Source organism: Crocodylus porosus, unplaced genomic scaffold (genome assembly GCF_001723895.1).
Source record: "Crocodylus porosus isolate Cpor-Errol unplaced genomic scaffold, CroPor_comp1, whole genome shotgun sequence".
In the NCBI taxonomy this organism is placed as follows: Eukaryota; Metazoa; Chordata; order Crocodylia; family Crocodylidae; genus Crocodylus; species Crocodylus porosus.
Window position 1 is genome coordinate 76,605,581 of NW_017728947.1, and position 27,584 is coordinate 76,633,164.

At 46.0% G+C, this 27,584-nt stretch overlaps 1 protein-coding gene across 5 annotated transcripts in view; it reads left to right on the forward strand.

The window, feature by feature from the left end:
* The window catches only part of ESRRB (estrogen related receptor beta), a 156,440-nt gene that overhangs the window by 113,784 nt on the left and 15,072 nt on the right, over positions 1-27,584 (forward strand). For all 5 annotated transcript variants that reach the window (XM_019552103.1, XM_019552108.1, XM_019552104.1 and 2 more), the window contains 3 exons: positions 6,681-6,797; positions 22,536-22,646; positions 23,301-23,462. In XM_019552103.1, coding sequence (XP_019407648.1) covers positions 6,681-6,797; positions 22,536-22,646; positions 23,301-23,462 — 390 coding nt within the window. The remainder of the gene's footprint in view (positions 1-6,680; positions 6,798-22,535; positions 22,647-23,300; positions 23,463-27,584) is intronic.

Genomic DNA, 27,584 nt, shown 5'->3' on the forward strand with positions numbered 1-27,584 from the left:
GTTCTTTTTTCCCTTCACCCCACCTTTCAGAAACAAGGTATTATGTTCTGGTGTGTAGCAAATACGATATTTGTAAAACTAAAAATGTCTCAAAGCTCCAAACAGGCAATAAAATACATTTAAATGGCTGTACTCCCCATTCCCTTTCTAGTAGATCACCATGTATTGTCCTCAAAGGCCCCTAAAAGCCCAGCAAGTTATATCACAGGTGGTACTTGATCTTGCAGTTAGTAGAGACCCAGAAAAAGACGTGCATTTTACATCCTGTTCTAACGGGGCAGATTCTGGATCTTGTAAACCTCACCCTCAGGCCACATAGCTGAACACAATTGTCATGATGCAACACAGAAGATAGGTGATTTTTGAAACAGCTGGGGCTTATACCATTTAGGGATTAAAATATGGACAATGCAGCTCATTCACTTCCCTGGGGTAGGTAGGATGACTTATAAAGCACTTGTAACAAAACCAAAGTTTTCTAGCGTTGCTGGCTGATGTTCTACTTTGACTGGCCACTGGGAACTTCAGAGCAAAAACCTAAACTACTGATACTTGCTGAAGGTGAATCCCCTTGGCAGTGGACAACCTATGACAGGACTGAGCAGTTGTGTTTCCTTCCAGTAGAGAAGAGTGGTACATGTATGCGAGTGTTCCCACTAGCCCTCTTTCATACTTACCCCCTTTCTGGGTTATTCTTCAGCTCTAAGGTCACAGCTCAGCAAGAGAAATGTTTAGGAAGTTCCTTTACAGCAGCATCAATACAACCTCAGTGTTCTCGCGTGCTGCTGTCATCTCTCGGCAGAATCCTCCTGATGCTGCAGTCCACCAACTCTGACGAGATGGCCAAACCTGCCTCCGAATTCCGTTGTTTTTATCTGAAAAAACAGACTCTTGCTAAATGCAGACTTACAAAGGGCTCTCAGCAGGGTAGTTTCTGTGGGGCCTGTTAAATTATTTATGTTTTCTTGTTACATTCCTATGATCATTAAAATACAGAAAAGCACAATAATGGCAAAGTATTGCGGGTCCTTGTCCTGCAGGCTACGGCATAGGCACAGACTCTGGTGTTCCTGGGGTGTGCCACTGATTCCAGTAGTGCTGTGTGGGAGAGCAGAAGCTCATCTGCCTGGAGCAGTTAAAGGAGTGACATCTCTGAAGAAACTGTTGACTCCAGCTTTATGCTTGTGACCGCCATGATGTCATCAGACACTCTTGATGCTCTCATCTGCTTTCCAACTTGCAGTTCCTTGTTTAATATTCCATCCTTTGCTACCTTGAAACTTAGGCTGCTGAATCTATATGTGTGCACCTTAGTAAGTCTCCTAATTTTACAAAGTGTGGATGGGAATTGCAAGATGCTCTGCATTTTTTTAAATCAGGCTGCTTATTTAGCTGCCCAAGTATAGGTTTAGGAGTCTTAGGATCTTAATCCTTTGCACTCATTTCTCTCAAATGACCAGATTTTCCCTCAGGTTTTCACAACTTTTGATGCTTGAAGTTCCAAACTAAAGGGGACATTTGTGATAAAGTTAAACAGAGTCAACCCTGCAAACTATCAATGTTAACATAAAATGAGCAGGAAGAAGAACTGGTGCCTAGGGAGAGGCATTGCTGAACTGGAGCCTTTACTGGTGAAGAGGTCCCACTAGATCATTTCCGGTATCTGATCCAAATAAGTAAGTCCAGCAACTAAACTGAAATCAGAGATGAAAAGATAAGCAGTGAAGGGGGAAGAATGACAGAAGAGGATAGGGGAGCATGAAAAAGACAACTCAGGGCTAAAGCTGAATAGCTTTAGTTTGAGGAGCTTCCCCAGAAACTTCTGTGTCTGATCCCTCAGACATCCCCCCCAGTAAGCTGGAGATGTTTGCCTGAGGGCAGGATCAGTATAAGTGGATAAGCAGAGGCGCAGTCCATATTGGGCCTTTCACTGGCATACTATTTCTGAGCTCATCTCTGCAACAGAAGCTCAGTAGACCTCTTAAACAGGAGCTTTGTGGGCTGCTGCCAAGTTCTCAGGGCCCAGGGGAGCATTCCTCGCTCCTCCCTGTCCCAGCAACACGTTCTTTAGACACAGTGAAAAGGTGGAGTTGTGCAGCTGCAGCTGGCACTCATGCTTTTTTGCAGGCACTTTCTCCATATTAGTGCATATGAGTACATTGGAAATTATGCTACACACTTCTTGGCAGCCACTGGTTCTCATTTTACAGAAAATGAGGTCATTTTAGCGCTCTCCACCATAAAGAAATCCCACTATCTAACATGTTAATAGTCCATTGCCCGGTCCTAGCATCCCCCAGCTGAAACCCCCCAGTGTACATTTCAGGCATTACTGAATCCAAGCTTGCAGGCCCCTGGAAGGTGGGCCAGTGTTCACTCCCTTTTACAGCAGGGCTAACTGAGAGAGGATGTTATTCGCCCTGTGTGGCCACAAAACAAACCTATGGCAGAGCTAGGAAAAGGGCAGAGCCTTGCTTGAATTGCTCTGCCTTCAGCAGTGTCAAATCATTTCTGAGGTAAATAACGTACAGTGATGTCAGGGGAATCCCACCAGCTGTGTTTGGATCAGAGATAAACACGGGTTTAAGCAAAGAAAGCTCCTGTAATGAGGGGCAGTTCAGAACACAGCCTCTTAGAAGGTCAGCCTAACCCCTCTTCTAGCCTTCTAATACCCAATGCACACGCAAACTTGCCACAAACGCATACCCACGCATACAGGCTCTCATGCCTGAGCAGAGGTGCACTGTTCTGCAGGGAGTTGCTGACCTGCATGGCCTTCTCCCTCCTTTCCCTTCCCCCAGCTGTCACAGTGTGCCCAGAGTCCTGCTAGCCTCCCTTCCCCAGAGCACCCGAAGCATGGTGGCTGCACTGGCAGCATGACCGCCAGCCACGGAGAGCCTGCTGGAATTCCGATGAGTTAATCTCATCACTTTATCACAGGGCACTTACAAAAATTACAAGGCAGTATGAGCAGCTCAGCTGTGCTGGCAGCCTGCCACAGGGCCCATAAAAGAAATTGAGAGACAAAAAAAAAAAAAAAAAAAAAAAAATTTTTTTTTTTTTTTTTTTTTTTTTTTTAAAGAGGGGTCTAGTTTCCTTGGCTGACGCTGACTGCGTCTTTCTCTCCTCTGTGGTGTCCTTATTTCCTCCCAAACTACAGAGCACTGTCAAGAAAAGGAATCTTCCTCTGCTATAGCACTTAGTCCTGCCTACAGCTGATAACATGTTTTTGAGCCAAGTGTACACCCGATGTAATTCTGCACAACTGAATGGCGTTCTCACCCCAGTGGGGGACTCATGTCAGAGGGAGCACAATGAGCCTGATCCTCAGCTGGCTTGGCTCTTTGTGTTTGCACACAAAGTAGGTATAAAATTGCTGCTGTTCTGATTTGGTGGCATATGCCACCTACTTTGCACAGGTACAAATAAAGGCACAAGGCAAGAGGCGGGGAAGAATCTGTCACAAGGTATGAAAGGAGCCTAGAAGTAGATATAGAGCGTGGAAGTGGCATAAGGAAACTCCAGCTTCTGGGTGTGTGGTGTGGCTACCTGGGGAACATGTAGGCAAAAAGTCTGCTACACAAGGGACCACTGTTTTGTCACTTTGAAAGGCTGGCCTGAGAGGTAATGAACAGGGTTCAAATTGTACTTTGACTGTGAGGCCTGCAAAAAAATTGGGCTGCCTATCACAAGCCCTAATAAAATCAGAGACACCCCAGGTTATGATTTTCAAATCTTACAGGGGGGGCTCCTGTTTCTTATGAGAGGTGGGGGGTCAACCCTCCCTGAGCTCCCCTGTAATTCAAACCCCGGTGACGAGCATCCCTGGGCTCTGAAGTGGTTGCTGTGCACAAATGTCATTGACACATGCATGGACACACTAGTCTTTGCAGGGTAGGTGGTTAGTCTGATGGTATTGGAGCTTACTCAGGATGTGTCCCAGTGTCTTGCTTGACAACTGTATCATCAGACCAGGGTCTCTGGGAAACTCCAGAGTCATCCTTCTATCAGCATGTGGTGAGTTTGAGCCATAGCAGGATGAGCCATTACTGTCCATTTGATATAAGAACACGCAAAATGCATAGCAACACAATAGGTGATAGCTGCATAATGAGATGATTACTTGGTGCCTGATGCAAAACAGAAGTGATAGCCATACTCCAAACTTGTGTAAAACAATGGGACTTGTCGGGGGATGAGTCCTTGCTTGGAAAACAGGAAGGCAGTATAGACCCAATTTCTTGGGATGAGGCTGCTTCATTTCCTCACTTGTACGAGCTTGTGGCCAGGGCCTTGAGGCTTTTGAGCCTTTGGCTTCCTGGGTGCATATATCTAGAGGAGTTCATTTATGACCTTGGGATCAAGCCTGAATCTTAATTTCCATTTTTCAGAGATATTTGATATTTGGCTGGATATTGTCATTCAAGTGCTGTCATTTCATGAGTTACAGACGCAACAGAAGCTACTTGTGCACTGCTTTCTGCTTCTGCATAGTGTCTGTGTTTCAGGGATGGCAGGGCTGTGGGTGTGCAAAAGGGCAAGGCCTGAGAAGGCAGCCATCGTGGTGGAGATCAGGGCACAGCTCATACAAGACAAGACCGAAGGCAGAAGATCCACATCCTAGATGCAGTCAGTCCTTATCCTATGGGACTTACAGTACTCCTGGCACCAGGTCACCCAGCAGGGTCTAGATTTCTCCAGCATAATACTGGTGAATCCCATGGTGCATCCTTCATTTTGAGTCTCCCTGCTCTGTCCATCTTTAGCACACTCCCAATCAGCGTCTTGATGGGCTTTAATTAAACTTCACCTCCCTCATTCTAGGTGGCTAGTGGGTACTATTGGACAGTTGCCATTAGACAGGGGTGAAAAGTCTTGCCCTAGACCACAAGAGTCCACTGCAGTTCCAGTAAAAGAATCCAGGGATTTCCTGCTCCAGCTCCCCAAAGCCAATCTCCACCTACCATCTAGTTGGAGATGGTAGAATCCAATGGTCCTCAGTCCCTGACCTTTGTTCTCATGAGTTAATTTACACTCCTTGTCCGGACTGTGAGTGGGACTTTGGAGTCTGAATCACTGATTCCTGCTCCAATCCATCAGAAACACAATCCTCCCCAACTTGAGTGTCGCACCAAGAAAACCTGATTGAGCATCTCGTTCTAACCACCAGCCTTACTGCCTCCCTTAAATACATTATTGCCATCACATCGTTGTCAGCTTTGGATTACAAACCTCCTGTTTTCACTCCACATATTGAGCAGTCCACTTAAGAAAAATCATCTCTAGAGGGAGTGGCAGGCAGTGAGACAGCTGTCTCTCTGCTTGTTGTCTTTTAGGATTAAATAACTGTTCTGCAACTCCATGACCTAACATCACAATACTTTCATCTTTGTGTCAGGCCACTGCATCTGTGGCTGGTGTTGCCTTCTTGGCTCATGGTAGTATGCAGTGCAAGCAGGCATAAACTTGGGATGCTTCTTTTGCCCTTTAAGCCTTGGAAGTGAAAACCAGGCCCATAGCAGTTGAAGAGAAAGATGACTCCCAGAAAAGGGTGAAAGTGAAAAATGTGTTTGGAAACATGGGGGACACTGTGCTGAGCTAAGGGGCAAGAGGTAGGTGTGGCCAGGGGTCAATAAAAATGCAGTCAGAGATTATGGAATGGGAAGCTCCCATCTCCTTTAGTAGCAGAATTCTCAAGAGAGGACCTATTTGCAACATAACCAGGCTCTTTCTACCTTCAGTAACCAGATCCTTGAGCTAGCTGTGCCAACGGTCACTCAAGTTCTGCCACATCCAGGACTGGGTTTCAGGAGAATTGGGTCTAGTTTATAGTTTCTGATTATACTTTTTCATGATTTTAACCCCAAATCAGGCCAAACTCAAAAGCATTCAGCTTGCAGTGTTCGGGTTGATTTGGACCGTGGATTCAAACTCAAGGTTTGGGGGGGCCAAATGCCATACACAGTGAAACCAAAAAGAAGGTTTGTATTCAGGTCCCAGGAACTGAAATGCATTAAACAAGCTTATCATCACAAACCCAATGCTTTCTTTGCCCTGTAATGTGATGGATCACAATGCCCTATAGCCACACTGGAAATAGCCTTCTCCAGCTCCAGAAGCAAAAGATGGGAATGATCAGACCCAGTTCTAAAGCGCAGAGGAAAGCACAAACCTCATGTGAAATGGTGGGACTGGGACATACCCTGGAACTGAACTGGGCCTGTGCTAAGTGCTGGCCTTTCAGGCCCAGGGTTACAGTAGTAAGTGATATATGCTTGTACTAAAGTTGTTGCTTAAGTAGTAAACAGTGGGTCTTGCTTACCATGGTATCATATGACTGAAGACCTGGCATCTACAGTCACCCCTGCAGGCTGGATTTCTACTGAAGCTCCAGGGCAGGCATTGCCTTTTCTTCAACATTGCATTTGTACAGTTTTTTGACAAATGGGTCCCAGCCTGTCTACTTACCCCAGACGCTCACCAGTGACATTTTCATTAACCACTCAGTCTTGGGTGTATGGATGAATGAATGAATGAATATGTAGCATGCATGCTGGTGATGCCTGTGGCCTGTTGGGCTTTACCCAGCACAAACCAGATGGACTGTACAAAGGCCATTAAGGCAGTACCTGCCATTGAAGGAGGAGAGCAAGAGTGACTCTCTGTCTGTTTGATTGCAGGGAACATTGAATACAGCTGCCCAGCCACCAATGAGTGTGAGATCACAAAACGGAGGCGCAAGTCCTGTCAGGCCTGTCGCTTCATGAAATGCCTCAAAGTGGGGATGCTGAAAGAAGGTAAGAGAGAAGGGCCAGGGACTTGGGATGACTCACTCTCCTGGCAGGAGCCTGATCCTGAGTGTGACCTTGCGACAGTCCCTAGATTGGCTATATGTGAAAAATCCCGGTCTTTCCCAATGTGAAGGCTTTATAAACAACTCAGGGTAGGTAGGGATCTACTTCTATCAGGAGACAAGATTTGGCTCTTTGAAGCATAGTTCTAGTTTCCAAAGGCAGAACAACAGCAGAGAAGGAAGGAAGCAGAAAGCAAAGTCTGAGATCAATCAGGGAACATATGGTAGGAAGCAGAAAGCAGAGGAGCAGATTGGGCAGGGGCAGAAAACAGAGCAATTGTTTAGCCAGGGGAAGGGGATTGGAGTGATGCTCAGGGAGGGTGCAGAGCTGATTTGTGGTACACCTGTCAAAAAGATTGGCCCTCATTGAGCTAGGGCATGACCATCGATAGCATACAATTCTTCTCTAAAGAAATCCCAGACAAGAAAACATGCCTGAGCAAGGTCATTGCTGTATCCTGTTGGCTGAACCAGGACCTATACAATGGGAGTGGGGGTTTTAACTAAGGATGGCTCGTTAAAGATGAGTAGTCTGGGCTGTTTATGAAGTATGGCAGGGTTCGTGAAGCCATGTCACAAAGTGCAGGGAGAAGCTTCCAGCTGTTCCAGTTTGAGGGGAGGCTTTAGGAACATGGTAGGAGGCACAACATTGTCCATGAGCTGGGGGTCCCTCTGCCCTTTGTGCCTGAGTCTCTCAGTCTATCGATCCACTCAACGCTCTCTGAACAGCTGAACAGTGCTTGGCTTCTTTCTTATGCTTCTTCCCCCCCCCTCCCTTATCCTCATCCATTCAAGGTGAACCACTGGGAATTCAGTGGCAATTAAACACATTCTTATGGATTGACTTTAAGGCCTAATTTCCCTGGCATCCTGCTGGGAGGGGAGAAAGGGGGAAGGGAGGAGAGGAGAGTCATTGCCTGGAGCTCTCTGCATTGCTATATCTGCCTAAGCATGGCAGCCTCAGTCTAACCACGACAAATAGCCACTGGCTACAGACTATGCAAGTCCAACGTGCATGAGCCAAGGCAACCAGTGCACTGCTCACATCCAGTTGCACCCTATTAGCAGCCAGTGATGAATTGTAAAATGTTATTAGAGTTTGCATTACTTGCAGTAGGGTGCTCATTTTTTGAGATGCTGATTGACAGCAGCTAGTATTGTTAGGAATGTAGATTAGATTTTAAACCTTGTCTCTGTGTTTTGATGGATGTGTAATATCTATGGGTAGAGATCTTCCTACCATAGCTGGCCAGCTACCAATCTCAGAGGGGGCAGACCATCCATGACCTTGCTGTTGAAGGTGATAGAGTTCAAGTAGGATTCAGAGAACATACCTATTTGCGGGGTAGGAAAGTGACCCCTTGATACCTGATTTTCTGCATTCAGTATAGCAGAGAATGAAATATTTCCTGGCCCCATGTGCTTTTCTGAGTTATTGATGCTTCCTTGCTGTCATACCTTTTATCATCAAACTGCTTTAGTAATAGAGTATAGCAGTATTCATCATCTACTGGACTGATCCAGCACCATTAAAGTGAATGGTGGTTCGCTATTGCATCCATAACTTGGACCTGTTATATTTAGGTATAGAGCAGGGGTCAGCAACCCCCAGCACACGTGCCAAACATGGCACACAAGGCCATTTCGCTCGGCTCGGCACACCACCGCCAGCCCAGGCTCTAAGCAGCTGCTGCCAGCCACAGAGCCCAGGCTGCTCCGAGCAGGCAGCTGGGAGGCTGCAAGCCCTGCTGCCAGCAGACTGGGCTTTGTGGGCCAGCTGCAAACAGCTGCTCTGGGCTCCAGCATGTTGGCACTCTGGCACCTTCCAAGGTAGACATTGTGTTTTTTTCGGTACTTCAGCCAAAAAACGTTGCCTACACCTGGTATAGAGTATATAACATAAAGATGTATTGACAGGACTATGATAGATGTCCATAGAAAAATATATGTGGGGAGGGGAAGCCAGACCTAGTGACAGGTCACAGGGCTCCTGAGTTCTCAGCTGCTTTTGACACTGCTTTACTGTATGATTTAGGGCAGCATTTCTTAACCCATGGGTCACAACCCAAAAGTGGGTCACAAGAGTATATGAAAGGGTCATGAATAAACTTTCAAAATGGATCAACAAGCTTTAAAAATAGATTCTCCTTTAAAGGAGAAAAACATGGGAAATGGTGGCTTTTCCTTTGCAGGCTGGCAGAGTTCCAGCCTGCAAGGGGCTACTTGGAGCCACCCCATGCCCCACTCATCCACCCCCTGCTCCACATACTGGGGAGGCTGGGTCCTGGAGATGGGGGGCAGTAGGTTGAGAGTGAGGGGCACTGGGTCAGGACTGGCCATTGATGTTTACAAATGGGCCATGGTACAAAGAAGGTTAAGAAACACTGATTTTAGGGCATGTTCTTTCTTTCTCTCTCTCCCTATTTTCCCATCTGTGAAATGAGGGTCACACCAAACTGTTTTGTGGAGGGATTTTGAGGATGGATTAGTTAATTTATATTAAGCCCTGTGGAAGTGCAAAGTATTATTATGGAGAATTCAATCGATACACATCTTTAAAAGCAAAATCCAAAAAGGGAGAAAAAATGGTTTTATGGCTCTTGGTCTCCACAGTCAGGAGTTTCTGGAAAGAGCAAATCCATAATTGTTTAACTTTCTGCTCAAAAATGCAGAACTGACAAGGGATTTAAGATTATAAAGGGGTCATTGGTCTTTCCCACCTCTGATTTCCATCCTTCTGTGAGATCAGCCATGCCATCTCCCAGCCCAAGCAGGAGTGGTCTCTTTTGTATGTTTTCTAGTGCTTTATCCAATTTGGTTTTAAAAGTCCCATGTGATGAGGCTTCCCTGGAAAGATCGCTCTTTTGTCCCATAGAGCTCACTGGGAAGAAGCCCAGCTTTGTTTTTGCCCTTTTATTAATTTCATCTAATTATTTCTAGTTCCCCCTATTCCACCCTCTTATATTGCACCAGATAACTCCTCTCTTTCCTTTGCCTTCAGACATTTCAAAAGGCTGCTAGTGTGTTCCCTGCCCCCTGCCTCTGGCTGCTGGCAAACTGTGGAGTGAGTACCCAAAGTCAGGATGGTCTTGTAGTTAAAGTTAGCATCCTTGAGTTCTGTTCATGGCTCCTTCATTGACTGCCCGTGGGCCAGTCACTGTAACAGTTGTGTGTACAGATGCTGACCTTGCTCATAGAAGGGGTGGGATACTATTGTTATATTTGGCCAGCAACTGCTATGAAAAGGGAAATGTGCCTTTTCCTAGTTATTTTGCATGTATTATGTACTTAGACCGTTCTGCTTCCTGGGTTCAGCCTTAGCTTCAAACAGAAGGGATATTTGGGAGCAATAGGCAGCGAGGACACACACAGGTGGGGTAATTCTGATCCTTGTTTTACTCAACTTGAAACTTTTGGCAAGAATCCTATTGTGGGAGCAGGCTCAGGCTCCCTTCTGGGACTTTGCCCCTTTAAGATCCAGCAGGACCTTCCTTTGGTTGAACGCAGCAGTGTAGGTTTGTTATGGCAATGCAAAAAGTGAACGAGAAACAGGCAGGAAGGGAGCTGAGTGAGCGATCAATATGTGTCTCAGATATCCAGGCCTCTTTCTTTAAGAGAGCTCTGATCAATGCACTGCAACCAGGGAACTGCATGGACACCAGAGCCTTGTCAGCTCAGGTTCTCCCAGCATGACGCTGAAGAGCACGGGAGACTCGCTGGGGAGAGCAACCTGGACAGAGCTTGGGGCAGGAAGGGGCAGAGCCCCACTGGCTCAGATGTCTGAAGCATTTGCCTGCTTGTCATCTTGCCTATGAGACTCACTCTCCCTTTCCATTGAGATGGTACTAATTGACCTCTTTGTTAGCAGTCTCAGCAGAGAGGCCAAAGACTCCCAGACACGGATCCTGAAATTTCACCTGCCCCCCAGAGCTGGTGCCGCTAGGGAAGGGCTTATTGCCTGGCATATCTGTGCTATTTAATGCTCTGTGTCCTTGCCTTAGCAGCATCTTATAGAAGACAGTGCAGGGGCAGGCATAGTTCTGGTCTTTTTGCTCCCATGGAACAAAAACTGGGGGAATCTAAAGTAAAGACTCTCCTATGAGAGTCCTCAAAGTAGCAACTGTGTGTGTACACACTTGCAATGGTTAGGTTTGGAAGGGAGCACACGTTTCATCAAGACTGGGATGGCTTGAACCCAGACGCTTCCCTGATATTGTGTCCCAGACACGTACCAGCTGGAGCATAGCTCCTGCTCACTCCATTTGGGCAGCACTTAAAACTGTCATTGCTGTAAGTGCTTGTACTTTGTTACCGGTACTTTCCGGTTGTGGATGTTTGTTTGTGGTTGCAGGTTTCTGGAGTTCTGCACTTCTGACTTCAGCCTGCGCCGTATCAGATGTGGAGAGAGTGAGCCCCCTCCTGTCATGCCCCAGTCACTCATTGCCCTTCTGTGATAGTTTCTCAGTTGTGCTCACAGTTTTCTTGTCTAAAAGTGGAGGCAGTGATTAATTTTAGATAATGAGAAATATGTGTAAGTGGGTTCAGTTGAAGGGAGTTTAAGTTGAGATGCAAGCTAACAACTCCCAGCCTAGCTTCTCCGCTTTTTGACCCTGATGTCCTAATCCTGTGTGGGTTACCTCACAGGGTGTTGCCATGGCAGTGACTGTGATGCTAGCTTTCCCCGTAGGAGCCAAGCGAGGAAGCTTTTCCTTTAACACCAGTATCATGAGCAGGTAGCAGATGTGAGGAGAGGTGTGATGTACAAGGGAGAGGTGGCATGATGTCAAGCTTCCCCTGGGAAAACCCCTCTTTAAGGGCGAAGAGAGTGGAAGGGGGGCTGCTTGCAACCTCCTTAGAAGTCTCACAACAGAGAAGTTGGCAAATCAAAGGAAAGAAGAGATGGTGCCTGTAGCACAGAGTCCACAACAAAGCCTCCAGCCCCCCACTGGCCAAGCTTGTGAGCAGCTTTCCAGATGGAGCGACCCAGCCGTCCTTTGTCAAACAGGCCCTTCCTTTCTCGTTGTGTGGCATTCACAGCGACGAAAGCCCTGTGGAGAGCTTTCCCCATCAGGAATGTTTGCCCTCTTTCTGAAGCTGTGCAGCCAGCAGGCAGCTGCCACCACTTGCTGTTTTTGTACTGGTGTCATTTATTCCCAGTGCAGCTCGACACACTCCTGGCAGGTTACCAAGGCTTAACCCAGGCCGTCGCTTTCAGCTTTGAAAGAGAAACTGTCTAATCTTTGCAAAGCCCTGTCCTTTCAGCCTCTGCTCCCTTGATGCTGTTTTTCCTTTCGATTCCACTGCAGAGGACTATAATCCTGCATTTTCGAAATCTAATAGGAACCAGAGCAACTGGGGGCAGGGGAAGGACTCTGAGGTCAGGGGAGCTAGATCCCCTCACAAAGCATGTGCATGTGTGTGCATATGGGAAAGGCAAAAAGGAACATGTCCTCAAAGTGCATAGCCCTGTAACACTCCTGCTGGGTGTTTGTCCCTTCATTCTTTTAAATCTTCACAAGCAGTAAGGATGTGCTTTCTATTGCTGACACACGGCCATCTCCCACTTCCTGCAAAGCCTGTGATGCGACTTATCTCCTGGCTTATGATGAGCAAGTTTCTCAGAAAGGCTAGTGGCTTCTCTCTAATCCTACTGGAAAGGAAAAATCACTACCACAGTCGGTACTTGTATGCTCCCAGCAAAGGACAAAGATGGAATGAGCTGTGGAGACAGGACATCCTTTTCACTTCTAGAAACAGTCCCAGAAGGTTGAGGGTGAAGAACAGTACAGCCATTGTCCACAGTGCTCGTAATCCTGTGGATAATAAGAACTTTGCTATCCATGGATGTTAACTGGCCACAATCTGTCAGCACCAGATTTGCTTTAATATGTTGAACTTAAAGGGCTGAGAGGAATTCACTCAAGGAGGGGCAGTTGCTAGGCTGCTAATTCAGGGAAAGCCATTCTATCTAAAGGCCTAAAGCCTGTTCTAAGGAAACTGGCCAATGACTGGGGTTTGTCAGATGCCCCTTCTGATCTGATACTTCCGGGGCTACTGCAGGAAGCTGTGCGCTATTCCTCCCAGTTGGTGTTACATCTTAAATCTAGGAAGTCTTCCCTTACAAGGCTGTTCACTTGTTGCAGACAGCAGGGGATAGCCTCAAAGTCTCCCAGATTTTCCAGCATTTTACTCTTATGAACTGGACACCATAAAGGCAGGACCTGGCACTTCCAGTTTAGGGAGCTGTGGATTGCAAAGATTCTGTCCTTCCAGAATGCCTGGGAAGGGAAGTCTTTTCCTTCTGGAAATACTGTTGGGTCTGGAAAGTTTGCAGACACTGAAGGTTCCCCTTGTAGCTATATTTCTTAGGTGAGTGTCAGTAAGAAGTGGATGAGGAGAGCCAACACATGTGAAAGAAGGTGCTTTTTTCACAAAGGAAGGAAGAGGCTGGATCTCCAGGAGGAGAAGTGACAGGTTCCCAGGGGCTTGCTGGGACAAGGATATGGTTTATTTCTTTACATACGCAGATCCATTCTTTCCAAGAAATGCATCTGCTGTTGAGTAGAGATGCCATGGATTCAGATTCCAGATTGAACCCTTCCTTTCTTGGCCTTAGCTACTTGCCTTTCTAAAGGGAGTGATGCAAAATGAGTTAAAATTCAACAGAGCATCCAGCTTCTTTCTGTTACAAATCCCACAAGCTCTTGGACTCTTATCTGTCTCATCTAATTTATTCCTCCTGTACTCATCACTAGAATACTTCAGCACCAACACTATAGGGGTAGGTAATGAAACAAAATATGAAAGAAGTGAGCAGACAAGAACCACAGAATTTATCCAATGAGCCTTTGTATTAATGGTAGATCTTCCCAGGGCATTTCCAACCTCTATGGGGACTGTTTCAATCTCAGGAACTTGCAACTTCATATCAGCTAGATCTTTGCACTCCCCAAACCTCTACCTGTCATTACACTGGGGAGGTGGTCACTGCTCACATTTAGAGGTGACACAACCTGAGGGCCTATAGACAAGAAAGCCAAATTTGCCTTTCACCTCAAGCAACTATCCCTCACAACTTGATCTTTCTTTTGACAATCCCAGTCTGTAGGCTGTGAAATCCTATACTCAATGGCACCTTATTTAAGCTTAGTCTCAGCTCTGCTGTTTCTGGGCCTTATTGCATGTAGTGGTGGGGTGCCCCCAAGAGTTTTCCAATTGAAACAAATTCACTTCTTCCCCTGGACAAGCCTGGCCTCTTGTGCTGTGTCTGCCCTTTAACTAAACAGAAGATGTCAGGCATTGGCAATCTCAGTCTACTTCCCTTTAATAACCACTGGATTCATCCTTCAGTAAAGCCTGATAAGTGGATAAATAGGAGAGTGCATTTTCAATGCGGTAACTAAAGCTGGGGTTCTTCATTTCTGTTTTTAAATTTCAAAATCTCTCAATGGAGCCAAATGTTTCCAGAACCCTCCCTCCTCTCCTCTGCCTGCCCCCATTCTCACTCCCAGACCATGTGTTTTCTAAAAGATATTTGATTTCAGTGAAAGCTCGGCTGACATCCATGCAATATGCTCGGGCTCTCTCTTTGTGATTCCTGGGAAGGATGAGGACTCCTCCGGGGATTCTGGGTAATTGGGTTAGTGGCCAGCTCATGTCAGGAAATTAAAAGGCAGCCCCGATCAGGTTGCTGCTGCATGGGATTTAATGGCTTTGTATTTATAGAGTATTCTGCCTGTAGCCGGTGCCAGAAATATCACTATTCTAGGCATCCAAATGAAGAAAAAGAATGAAAAAGGATGTTTCTTTCTCCAAAATATGCCTGTGTTTAAAGCCAGATAGACAGACTCCAGGCTCAGAGTTGCAGGATCCCCAGGTGCAGTGAGTGACACCTTGATGTCTGTATCATCCACACCTGACTACCTTCCATTGCAGGAACACAGCTTGCCACACCTCTGCACTGTTTGGCTAGAGCATTAACTAGCCCAGTATCCTACCTCCTGCTGTACCTGAACAAAACATTAATCTCTCTAGGCTGGTTCCCCTCCCCCCATTCAGTCTAGCTCATTGATCTGTTTCGTTCAGTATCTAGCCTGCTGCCACACCAGATTGGACCACTCTTCCGTCAATTCTTGTGTATAGCCTCCATTAGTGGTACATAGCTGTTGATTAAGGAAAGGGGTTGTCTGTCTGTACCTGGCACTCAACAAATGTCTTGTATCTAAGGGTCTTTGGGGAGTTTAATCAATCTCAATCTCATTTCTCCCCCCATATGTTACTCTGTGTACCACACAGTTGGGGGTGGGGAGAGATTTCTTTTAATAGCTTAGTAAAATGGACATTAGGAAAGGATGAAGGAAGGCCCCAGCTGTGCAAAGGTCCTGATCCATGAGGTACCAGATTTTAGCCACTTTTGGCAACACTATGTTACAGAGAGTGCTGCCACATAACCCCAAATGTGTCTGAAGTCCCCAAGGCATCTAAGGTGCCCAACAGTGCAAAATATTTTCCACTGGGTTGTGCAGGGCCATCCAGGTCATGAGAGTACCTAGCAGCTCAAAGCCCATAGCCTGGCAGGACTCACTAACTTGCGTTCAAATCCCCTCTCTGCCTGAGAAGTGGGGATTTGGATCCAGATCTCTGTCCTTCCAGGAGACTGTCCTAGCCATTGGGCTATAGGATGTTCTGTAGTGAGCTTTTCCCCCATAGATCCTGGTGCAAATGTTGCACTGCATATAATAATAATAATTAAATATTGATTGGTCAAAAGAGGAAAGTCCTGTGACTACTTCGTGTTTTGCACAAGAAAAGATTGATCCTAGTTAGGTGACTAACTCCAGGGAGAGGTTCATGGCTATTAAATCCTGGAGATTCACAGGGACAGATCTGTTTTGTCCCCATTTCCTTTTGCCTGGTGGTTCCTTGCTCATCTGCTGGGCCTTTGTGGATCTCATGCTTAGGTGTCCTAGTGCCTAACTCATGACAGTTGATTCTACTGGGCAGCAGTGCCCTTAGAAAGATCTTTGTGGATCTAACTAATTCTCAGTGAAAGCTAATAGGACTTGGTCTTGGTGTCATTTGGGCTGTTAGAAAATTCCCTCAGTTTTACTCTCACCTCCTAGTACGTGATGCTTATGTGTACCAACATATCTTCTCCCAAATCACGCGTGGTGGTGCTCCCCTGAAGTGTGCGGTATCCAACAAAGACTTGCACTGGAATCTCAGGACTGTATATTGATAATGCAATAGCACATAGGGGCTCCAACCAGGAGCTGAGCTCAACTGAACCAAGCACTATAAAATACCTAGAAAAAGCAGAACCCCTGCCCTGATGAGAGTGCACTTGTAAGAAAGTAGGTACCATGTGAAGGACTGGGGAAAAGGGTATAGACCATCTGCAAGTGTGTGCACTTCCAGTAGAGACCAAATGTTCCTTATGTTTCTTTACCCGCAAGCTGTAGGTAACTGGCTGAATTCTTCAGGCTTCCCAGCCAAGGTGGGTCTTGACGAGGGTTCTGAAGTGGGGAGTTGGCCGTGCAGGGCGGGTAAAACACGTGTGAGGTACAACAAGGCATGTGCTGCGGAGAAGTCTGTGAGGAGCTGACAAATCTACAGCTAAAGCTGACATCAGTGGGAGAGGTGAAAGGGGAATGGATGTACTGGACACTGCATGGTATACCACTTACTGCAAGCTTGTTGCAACACTGTTGTGCCATTGGTCATAGGTTTACAGTATCCAGCACAGCCATGCATATCAGGATACATTCCTGACTCCTTAACCAGCAGGCTCTGGTCTAACCAGGCTCTGGTGTGAGTACTTGTGTTGACATTTAAACAAACAAAATGATGGAAGGAAAGGCATTGTAGGGCACAGCTGCTAATTCAGCATGAGGGGGCTGGTCTAAGCTTGCCCTTGAAGTCCCCTTCCATCCCTGTGGTGTCTTCAGTCAGTCAGTGCAGTCAGCAGCCTGCCTCTAGCTTGATTTTGATGTCTGTCAATACAAGTGGCCAAAATCCATTCTCAGTGCAACCCCAATGAGAGTGATGAGTCCCTCTCCAGCACACCTGGGCAGCAGCAAGGGAGAATACCCATGCAACTGTCATGCGACTCAATTAATGTGTCCACAAGAGCAGGGAGCATAACCCAGGCTGGAAGCCCTGTCTGCAGGACAGACGTCAGCGCCGGCACAGCAGAGGTGGTAGAACACCCTGGTGAAGACACAGCATATGCCGACAGAAGGAGTTTTCTGCCCATATAGCTGTATCGCCCCCTCAGACAACAAAAGATAAACTGATAGAAGCCCTCTTCTGGTGATATAGTTACACTCACAGAAGGGGCTTCATGAGCATGGGGCTACACTGGCTAAGAGGGGTGTGATCTTCATATTCCCCTAACCAACATAACTATACCAGCAAAACTATAGCATTGCCTGAGTGCAAATGCTGTCTGCCCTGATCCAGTCTGCCGACTGGCTCCTAGAGGGTAGATATGGCTTGTACCCTAGACACACCTGTGTTTCACCCTGGCTCTCACCAGGAAGGGTAGGATTTTACCTATTTCCCTATGCTTCTTATGGTGTTATTTGTCTGACATAGGAAAACAGTGGACAAGACAACAGCACATGTGGGAAGAGGTCTAGAGGAAAGACCAGATAGACAAGGGGGAAAGGACATCTGCTTGTGAGAGATGACCATGTATATAGAGCTCAGACTTGTCATATTTATGTTTTATGGGAGGTTGCAAGTGATGTCTTGATCAAGTGGTCATGTATGAACAAGACAGCCAACCTGGGGGAGGGCAAGAAACTGCCTTGGCAAATGAGGAGAAACAAAAAGTACATCTGTTAAAAATAACAGTTCCTGTGGAGGCTCATTGCATGTGCCATCCAGCCAGTGAAAACCAGGTCCAGGAACTGAGCTTCAACATAGAAGCAGCTGTCAGACTAGGCACTGCAAAAGTGTCCTCATCCCTCTGGCTGATCTGCAACAGGCAGATCCTCCCAGTCTGAGGGCTACTTTAAGTCATGCTAGCTAATTATGACCCTTAAGAGGCCATTCCAGCAGGGAATCATTGGGTATGGGGATACGCTAGCCATGTGCTAGCGAAGTGCTGCTTGGGCTGGGAAAGGCTGCTTTAGGCAGCATGCAAAGATGCCCAACTACAGCCAAGCCTCTATTGGTGCATTTCAACATTTTGCCTCAGTTACTTTTTATACATAAAACCCTTAAATAACAGAAGGTAGATATGGCTCACAGGATTTTGTGAAGGCCCATTCAGCTCCACTTAGTCCTAAGCATGACTTTTCTCTTCAGTCCATTTGTTTAAGGCTTTTATTAGGTGTGATTTTATATGGCCATCTTTACCTCCTTCTCCCTTAAACCCCTCTACTCCTGTCATAGCTCTGTACCCTGACATATCCCACTGCAACTTTGATTTGTGGTTCAGGGAAAAACACAGGCTGTTCAGAGGAAAATCACAGCATATCGCTGGCAACCATGCTTCCCCTCCTTTCTGTATACTTTCTGTATACCCTCCCACCCCCCCGCCCCACTGTCTGCACCCCCCACCCTTCTTTGATCTCTAGCAAGACATGTTAGTTATGCCTCTGCTGGTGAAAACATTAGGGCATCATGTCTTGACTGGTTCGTTCTTCTTAGTGCTTCCTTTACCTGTGCTCTTCTCCATCTGGGCACAAGCCATTCCATCAGAGTCCCTTGGCTTCATTCCTCCTCTAGCAACATTTTCTGGCTCAGATGAATCGCTCTGTTACTATCAATTCATGAGCATGTGATAGGACTCGATAGAAAGTGATGTGAGGCTAGTAATTCAACACGACAGCTGATATTGGGCCTCGGATGCATTTCCCACTGGCAAAGCTGAGCTTCACAGAGATTTTAAAAGTATTTTTAGTCCCCCCAAAATAAAAGAGAAACTAAACCTGATTCCTGGTGCTGCTGCCATTGCATACTCGGCTATTTTTGCTTCCGACAGACTGGGCCTGGGTCCAGCTTTTAAAAAAAGGCTGGAATTATTTTACTTCCATTAAGAAAAAAACCCCCAAGCCTGATGTTATCAAGTCAGTGAGAGGACATCTGATCCCGAACTTGTCAGGCAGACGTCTCTCCGAGGGGGCACGTCAGAGAAATGCAGGGAGCTTGAACAGATCAGCAGATCGGCTCTTGCACTGCAGAGACTTGGCACTGGCACAGACCTTCTCTGTACACAAGCTCCTGGAACATGAGTGGCACCAACAGGATAGTTAGAAAACTGACAGGCCTACTCAAGACAGGATGCTGGGTTGAAAAGGACTGGACACTGGCAGATACATGGTTACCACTCCTCTGTCCTAAGACCCACATTGGCAGTGGGGAACAGACAGCATATACCACAAGTCTAAAGAATCCGGAACAATGCGGCAGATACTATGGGTGGTCCTATGGCAGGCAATAGGACTACGATACAGGGGTCCCCTCAGAAATGACAGGACTGGGGTGTGCCAAGCTTTTTGTTACAGTTTAAGTGGATCTGTGAGATTTCCATCCTGAACAGCCACCGTTTCAGAAGCCATTGCTGCCCTAAAACTAGTACAGCACAGATGAGCTGCCCCAGAACTGCCCCATGCTAGTATGCCACGTAGCATATGTGGAGAGCCTTCCTCTGGTGTGAGAAGAGAGTTAACTTGCTATGGCCTATCAGGCCTTCTCTCTTTGCTGAAGTTGTCTGCTGGGGGCCTTGAATACTGATGTTGAGGATAGTTCTGTGATACAGACACCTTCCCTGCTAAGAAGTGCCCTGTGGCAGCCTTGGCGTGAAATGGGCTGGGTAGGTCATCTGGCACTTGGAGAGTAATGGGTTGTCATTGCTACCAGGTTGGAAGCAGTAAATCATGCAGCAAGTTGTCCAGTAAGATTTTCTCAAAGCAGTTTTACGCACTGCAGTCAAACGTCAAGGAAGTTAAGCGGTTGGTGTGAAATGCAGAATGTTTCACCACCAGGTGACTTTGCAGCGACCTTCCTCTCTCTTTCAAGGCTCTGCTCCTCCCTTCTTGCTCTTTTTGCTCCACTTCAGTCTCTCATTATTTCTTTTTCATCTGCCTTGTCCTATTCTCATTTCTGAGCCTTCTCCCCTGCTGCTCCAGCTCCAAGACCACCCCACCCAGTCGGCTTCCTCTTGCTCCTTTTCTGTGTCCTTCTTGGAAGCATGATTCAGCCCACCCCTTTCTCAACCATATTTAAAAAATGAGTTAGTAAATGAACCAACAAAACGCTAAATCCCAAGGAAACAGGAAGGTGCCTGAACAACCCTGCTCAATTTTTGGGCTTTTGTTATTGACTCCACCTCTTCTTCCATTGCTATGTGACCACTTCAGCTGTTAGTTTCCTGGAGTAGCAGGGTTTTTGCCTAGAAGCTTGTCTCGAGCATTTCTTATGCACTGCACCAATGACAAATAGCAAGACATGTAATAAGTGCATGTCAGTCTGTTCACTTGCTGTGACACTTTAGACCACTCTGTTCAGTGACTGGGAGCCAGGAGGAGCTGGCCCATATATGGGCCACTGTGCTCACAAGCTCTTCCAGGCTTGTGGCAATGGTGACAGGGTGGAACAATGGTTGTGTAAACTGTTATTTAAAGTGTTTACCTCAAGGAGTGTCAAACAGGATGGGGAACAGGAGAACAGATTGGTTCAAAATTAATGAGCCAAAGTCCTTGGATGAACAGACCTATATCCACTCAGCACGAGGAGAAGGACAAATCTCCTTGAGTCTCTCTTATCTCTTTTAATGCCCTTAAGTTTTTGTGTCCCTATAATCTGATTGAGAGTCCCTAATACTGTTGCAACCTGTGCAACCATCTCACCAGCCAAGCATTGGGGCCACTGCCCCCATCTGCATGTGTCTCCTTTTTAAGAGTGACTTCATCCTCCTATTTTTTTTCCTTTTACTGCATCAAAATGTACCACAAAGAATTGCAAACTGGTTTCTTGCTTCTGCTGCTAGGTGATGCCACCTTCCTTGCTTTTTAGCAAGGGGCAATGGACAGCTGTGTTTCATTTGGAAAGTCCTTTATGGGCCAGGGGACCCTCCTGCTTCCCCTGTCAAGATTTAAGAGGTTTATTTGGACTGCTTTCCAGATGTGGAGCCAGTTCCCACTCAGCTGCTGATTCACCACTTCCCAGGAATGCATGTTTTCCCCCTTATTGACCAAAAGGAGGCACTGCTTATTCTGCACAGCAGGGCGTGGAGACCTTTTGAGGTTTCTCTCCTTCGCAATCAGAATACATTTATATACATAGGAAAGTCGTAGGATGGAATCTAGGTGGAGGGCTCTCAGCCATCACCACTCTGTATCACTCACTGAACTGGGTTGTGCTTTAGCAATAGCCTTTGTTGTCCCTCTGGAAGTCAGCCTACGACAGTACAAGTGATGGTGTGGGACATTAGGTGGAGGTTGTGTCAGCACCAGGCTGCTGTGTTGCAGTATTACTGCTGCTAGTATAATGGTATAAAGGTTTCAGTGCAGTGGTAGGTTAACAAAGGGATGGCTTGAAACTTGACAGATTGAGCCTCTTTCTGCATAGACTGTCTGGGAGAACAGTAAGAGTTCCTCAGATTTATTCATCCAAAACGCTCATGTTTATTACTCAAACATTTAGTCGCAATATTTGTTGTGTAGTGTGGCTGCTCAAGGAAGTCGCATGAGTTTATTTCTGTTCCTTGACTGGATGATCACACAAGTGTGTGTGGTGTAAATATTTGCATAAAATTCAGTTTGACTCTAAAAATCACTTTCAGTGGCTGTTTGTCACAGCTGAACTCGATAGTTGCCTAATTTCATAGATATTAAATGCAAAAGACCAAGGGTCTGGTCAGAAAGAATTTACTTAATCGAGACAAATATTCATGGATTCTTTTCATTACTGACCCACATTTCATACTGACAATACTGTATGTGCAATTGCTGTCCTTATGATATTGATTATTGATGCCAATATTGCTATTTGAATAGATATGAAAAATTTTGGTATTGCATTCAATGTTCTGTTTGCAGTCTAACTGTCTGTATTTTAAAGAGCCACAGCTACATTTCTTCTGTGTTTCCCTAGTTCCATGTTATCTTTGCCATGCTATGGTAAAGATTGTTTCTATTTATATTTAGTTCTTTTCTTATTATAGTTGCCTTGCTTGATAAAAATGGTAACACTTTGGTTCTGCTCATATTTCTTAATCTCTTTGTTATGGGCAGCTTTCCTCAAATATAGATGGTAAGAGGTCACAGAACATTTAACTTTTCATTTTTAAGAACAATGTCAAGGGTTTTTTTTTTTTATAACTTCAGGTTCAGTTGACATTTCTGAGACTTCCTTTTTTAAAAACATGATCATCCCGAGGGCACTGAAGGCTGAAGCCCTCAATTTATCCACCAAGCAGTTATTCAAAAGTAGGGGCAAGCTAATTTTTGTTTTCGTTAATGTGGTGGAGAAAGGTAACTCTTTCAGTGATGCTATCAGGCAGCCTCCTGCTCAACCTGGGATTGATGGGACAGCTGGATTCAGTGATCTGGTCAGGGAGATTCTGCTGGATATGGGAGGACAGGCACTCCCCCTCTCTTGAACAATATTCCAGACTTCATCATGGCACTGCTAAGAGGTTATCAGGATTTTCTACCTCTTGTATCTGCAGGGGTTCGCCTGGATCGAGTCCGTGGGGGGCGCCAGAAATACAAGAGAAGACTGGACTCTGAGAGTAGCACTTACCTGAGCTTACAAATACCCCCTCCAGCCAAAAAGCCATGTAAGTATAACCGGCACACTGTGTTCCTTGGGTCTGTTTTCTCTTGGTGCCACGAATCTGCAGGTAGTACTATGCAGATAGCATCCCTTTCAATTTCCATTTATTACTGTCAGACAATTCTTCCCCCTCTGACTGTATTGTAGGTGTGGAAATGTGTGTCCATCCTATTGTTGCTATATCCTTTCTAACCCTAGATCCTCACTAGAACTTTCCCAAAGAGAGAGACTAAGCATATAACCTCAGTGATGCTCTGGTCTTCACCTGACCTATGAAATTAGCCCCACACCCTGATCTCTCTCTAGCTTATCATCAGCTGGTTTCTTAAATTTCTCAGCTACTGTATTTCACATCCCTTGCCCTCTTCATATCCCTCTTGGCTCTCTACCCAAGATAACCAAAGAATTTCTTCTTACAGTAAGTTTGTGCTTTTGTCAACAGTAAAAAGTGCTGGTTTAGTGCTGAAGTCTCATTGATTCTAATTTCCAAGCCTAAGACTAACTACAATGCAATCTACTTTCTGTGAACAAAAAAAAATCCCAAATTCAGACTCCATGGTACCAAAACTCCCTTCAGTCCTGGATTCTGCCAACTGTAGTCTCAAAGCTTCCTCCTCTTGAAAGAGTATGCTAGTAACTTCTCTTTTGCAATCTGCAGTGACTAAGATCGTCTCCCACTTGTTGGTGGCAGAGCCAGAGAAGATTTATGCCATGCCTGATCCTACTATGCCGGAGAGTGATATCAAAGCACTGACAACCCTCTGTGACTTGGCAGACAGAGAACTGGTGGTGATCATTGGCTGGGCCAAGCACATCCCAGGTAAAGTGGGGAATTTGGAGGTTTGGTATAAAAGGAAGGGTGGGGGGTGATTGATTTGGTCCACTACTTTGCCTTTAGTGGGGTGTTCTGACACATTGATGGGTTGAAACTATTTCTGGAAAAACCTGCTGATGGTGAAGCCCTAACTGGCAACATGCCCAAATACAATATTTACATATGTAAATCGATTAGCATATGCACATAATGCCTTTAGGTTATGTGGTAGCCTTGTAGATGATATAGTTCAGCTTTCAGTAGTACTTGAAAGTGAGTGGTACATAAACAATCCCTGGGATGATGTGGTAAACTGTGGTGATTTTGTGTGTAATGTTACATTGGATCCAGCCTGTCTTAGATCATTGTGTCTGTAGATAACCAGGGTGACCAGATGGTGTACCTAATGGTATAACATCTCATAGAAATGTAGGTTGTCATAATGCCACTTTGCTTATAGTACAGGGCTCTCGCTACTCTCTGAAGGGGAAGCTTTCCTCGTCATACGTATTTATCCTAGTGTAAATCCTACCCATCTGAAAGACTAGTTCAGAAGCCATCTTGGAACCCCAGTTTCTTGTGCCAGTAGGGTATAGGGATATCTTTATGGCAGTGTGATTGATCTTCAAGGCTGATTGTAGTATACTACAGGATCCTGCGTTGTTTAGCGAGCAGACCAGCACTGTTTCATGCTTCCAAGTAGAGTACAAGTACTTCAGTAATAGAACCCAGGTTGAAGGAATGGCCATCACCTTCATTCAGGTATGGGAGGCTCTCAGAGGATTTCTGACGTTAGACAGTTATGTTGATTCCTCAGTATGACCTTGTGTTAACTACCATGATGTAAAGAATCAAGGAAAAGTGTCCAGCATCGTGGGTAGAGGTTCTGAGTGGACCAGGAGAATGCATGGGTCAGCGTGGAAGGAATGTCAAATGTGTCCTCTGTGCTCACCTTGCTGCGTTGCAGAAGACTGCTTCAGCTAGACATGCAGCATGAATAATCCGATACAGCAGTCTCATCCCCACCCCCGCCTTTCTTCCCCCAACCAGGGGAACATTTTGTACTCAGCTACTGGATGTAATCCACTATCAAACAGACATTTTAGATCTTATTAGACCATTTGGGAGTATGTGACAGGGTTTAGTTGTCCTAGTCTGGCACACATTTAGTTCAGGTAGCACTTTCTTTCTCTAGTGTTTTCCTTGTTCTCTCTATGGCTGCTGCCTCTCTCTGCTTCAAGGAGCTATTTTCCAGTAAAAAATTCCTATTGCTGGATTAGGAGGTTGGTGGCTCCCCTTAAAAAAACTCCCTGGGCTGCTTGAATTGGTGACTCTCATGCACCTTAACTGTAGGGCTCAGACAAGTAGGTCTTTCTGAGGACAGTGTTTTCTGAGGAGAGGTTAATCCAGGTGGTGCCCTTCTTAAGAGATCTGCAGTATCAGAGATTACCCCACTCACTAGCTGTGGAATCCACATTGGGCTGATTCAGCACAAACTGGGTTATGTTGCTGATTAAGAGACCTCAGCCTGGATTGCTCCACTAACCCAGCATCTGGGGAATGTCAACAGGGAGGGTATTAACCCAGTGCAAATGAAGGCAGTCATGGGGTTATGTGGCTGTGACTGTTATGTCTAGATGCTGCAGTCCATCCTTACTAGCTATGGTTACTGGGGATGCCCAACCATAGATCCATAACCACCTACTACTGCTTCACTCTGAACAACCCTTGTTGGGAAAGATGCACATTCCATCTCTGCACTGCTGCTGCTACTCTCTTAGAAACGCAGCAGAAGAGCAAGGTGACTCCTGCTTTCTAAAGAGGGATCTTTTCCTTTTGAAAGGACACAGTCATCCTGCAGCCCTCCTTCCTGTAACTCCCTTACCTTTCAGACACCTCATAATGTAGCAAACCAGCCACTGTAGTCAGAGCAGCTCACTCCTGATCTACAGCAATATCCATAATCATGTCATTTTTAAAGGCAAGTGCTTGGGGTGATTGTATAAGAGATTAGAATTAAAAAATAAAATGCCAGCAAGGCTTGGCTTTTTGGTTTCTTTTTTTAAAACCTCCTTTTAGCAATGTGAAATGAATGAAGCAAGTGGGCTGAGTCAAAGCAAGGAGGAGGGAATAACTGTCACAGAGTGGCCAGGCAGCTTGGTCCCTTGGCTTTGTATAGAATCCCAGACCCCAACACTTCCTCACATCATGGCTATCAGATGCTTGGGCTCCCACATGCCTTGGGTCTTAGACGCTGAGAACACAGGGAAAGATTTGTGGGGTTTTTTGTTCAGCAAAGGGTAAGGCTGAGACCAACACCCTAAGGACCCAGTTCCCAATACAAACTCCTCCACAGTGTTAGCAAAATGAAACTGGTTAAGCTTAAAGCCACTTTCCTGCAAATAGGAACAGGAAAATGTTAGATTATTAGCTCAGTATCTTCCCTAGCCAGGTGGTGACCTTCCCCCTGGATGAGACCCCCTTCTCCCTTCCCTTCTCCTGCCTGCCCTCTTTGTTAGTCACCTTTGTATTTCTTCTACCTTTTCCACGTGCCTGTGCAGGAAGGGATTTCTCTTGAGAGGTGATGATGATGGAGGTTCTCCCAAGATGGCTGTGGTGCTGTTCTTGTTGGGAAGACGCTAGCACCAGCACAGAATGAAATATGGCAAGTGGAGTGACAGCAGCTGTGTCTGGAGTGGCCTCAGATCCTATAATTACATCTCCCTTTATTACCTGTGCTAATGGTACTGTAGGATGACAGAAATCATAATAAATTAGCAGATTATGAACTTCACTTGCCACAAATTAAGTGGGGTTTTTTTAAATTCTGGGAGCTCAGAGCTGCCAAATCACTGAAATAAAGTAAACAAATCTGAATGTCAGATCAGATAGAGCAAATAAAGCAACTTTTCACATGGGATCTGGCAGCCACCAGCTGGAGTACAGGAGGGAAAGGTGTGTGTGTCCATGTGCTAGAGGTGACCCAGTAAAGTACGGGGAAGTAGTGAGGGAATGCAGCTTGGACTCAGCACTGCAGGCACAGGATGCTTCAGTATGAGGCGTGGAACTTGGGAGGTAGGAGAGGTGTGGGGCTGAGTTGATTTCCCAGCGTCTTTCTGGATCAGGTCCACGTAATGATTCCTGGGTGCTGGAGCCCAGTGGAGAAGATTTACCTGTCTTTCATTTCTGAAGGGTTCTGAGTGCTGTGCTGGAAAACAGCTCCGATGATGCAGTAATGTTCAATTGCTAGAGATTCTTGGATGCTATGAAGCAGCGGCTCTAGTGCAGTCATGTTTCACAGCAGGAAAATCCTAGGTGCTATAACGCTAGCATGGCTGTGACCTTCCACACACAATTTTTGTATCAGACTCCTTGGGTTGCATTCCTTTTGGGGCTGTATCTTTGTTGGTCTAAGCAGTAGGCATGTGTGAAACAGGCCCTATTTGATTTGGATTCAGATTTGGCCCAAATCAGGGACAGTGATTTGATTTTTTTGATTCAGATCACTGTCCCTGATTCAATTTGGCTGAATCCAGATCTGAAGATTCAATGCTGATTCTCTGAGACCTGGAGGTTGATCAGGGGCTGTTTCAGCCCCATACAGCAATCTAGGACAGCTCTGACTTCCACCCAGCAACTTTCATCTGGGGAGACAGAAGTAGGTCCCTCCTCCTGACTATGCGCTGCCAGGGGATCCCCCCTGTCAGAGGACTTCTTGTGTAGGCAGCTTTGGCATAAAGGAGTGAGAGTGGAGAAAGCAGCATCTGGATGAGAGCCCCCAGTGTTATTTATTTATATCACTTTACACCAAAGACAAGTGGTTTGTGGCTCTGCTGTGCCAGGCACTTCTTAGTAGGGCTGTGCAAACCGTCAGTCACTGATTCAATTCGGCAGAGATCTGGCCCGATTTGGTGGCCAAATCTCTGAATCCAAATCAAATCAGGAGACCCTTTAATCTCTCCTAATCAAACTGGAACCCTCAGAATCGATTCAGAGAGATTCACAAAGATTCAGCGATTCGGACATAGACACAGCTTTAAATATTTTTTCTACATACCTCAAGGTACCAGGCGGCTCATGAGTGCTGCAATGCTGGGGCAGATGGAGCATCCCATAGGAGTGTGTGTG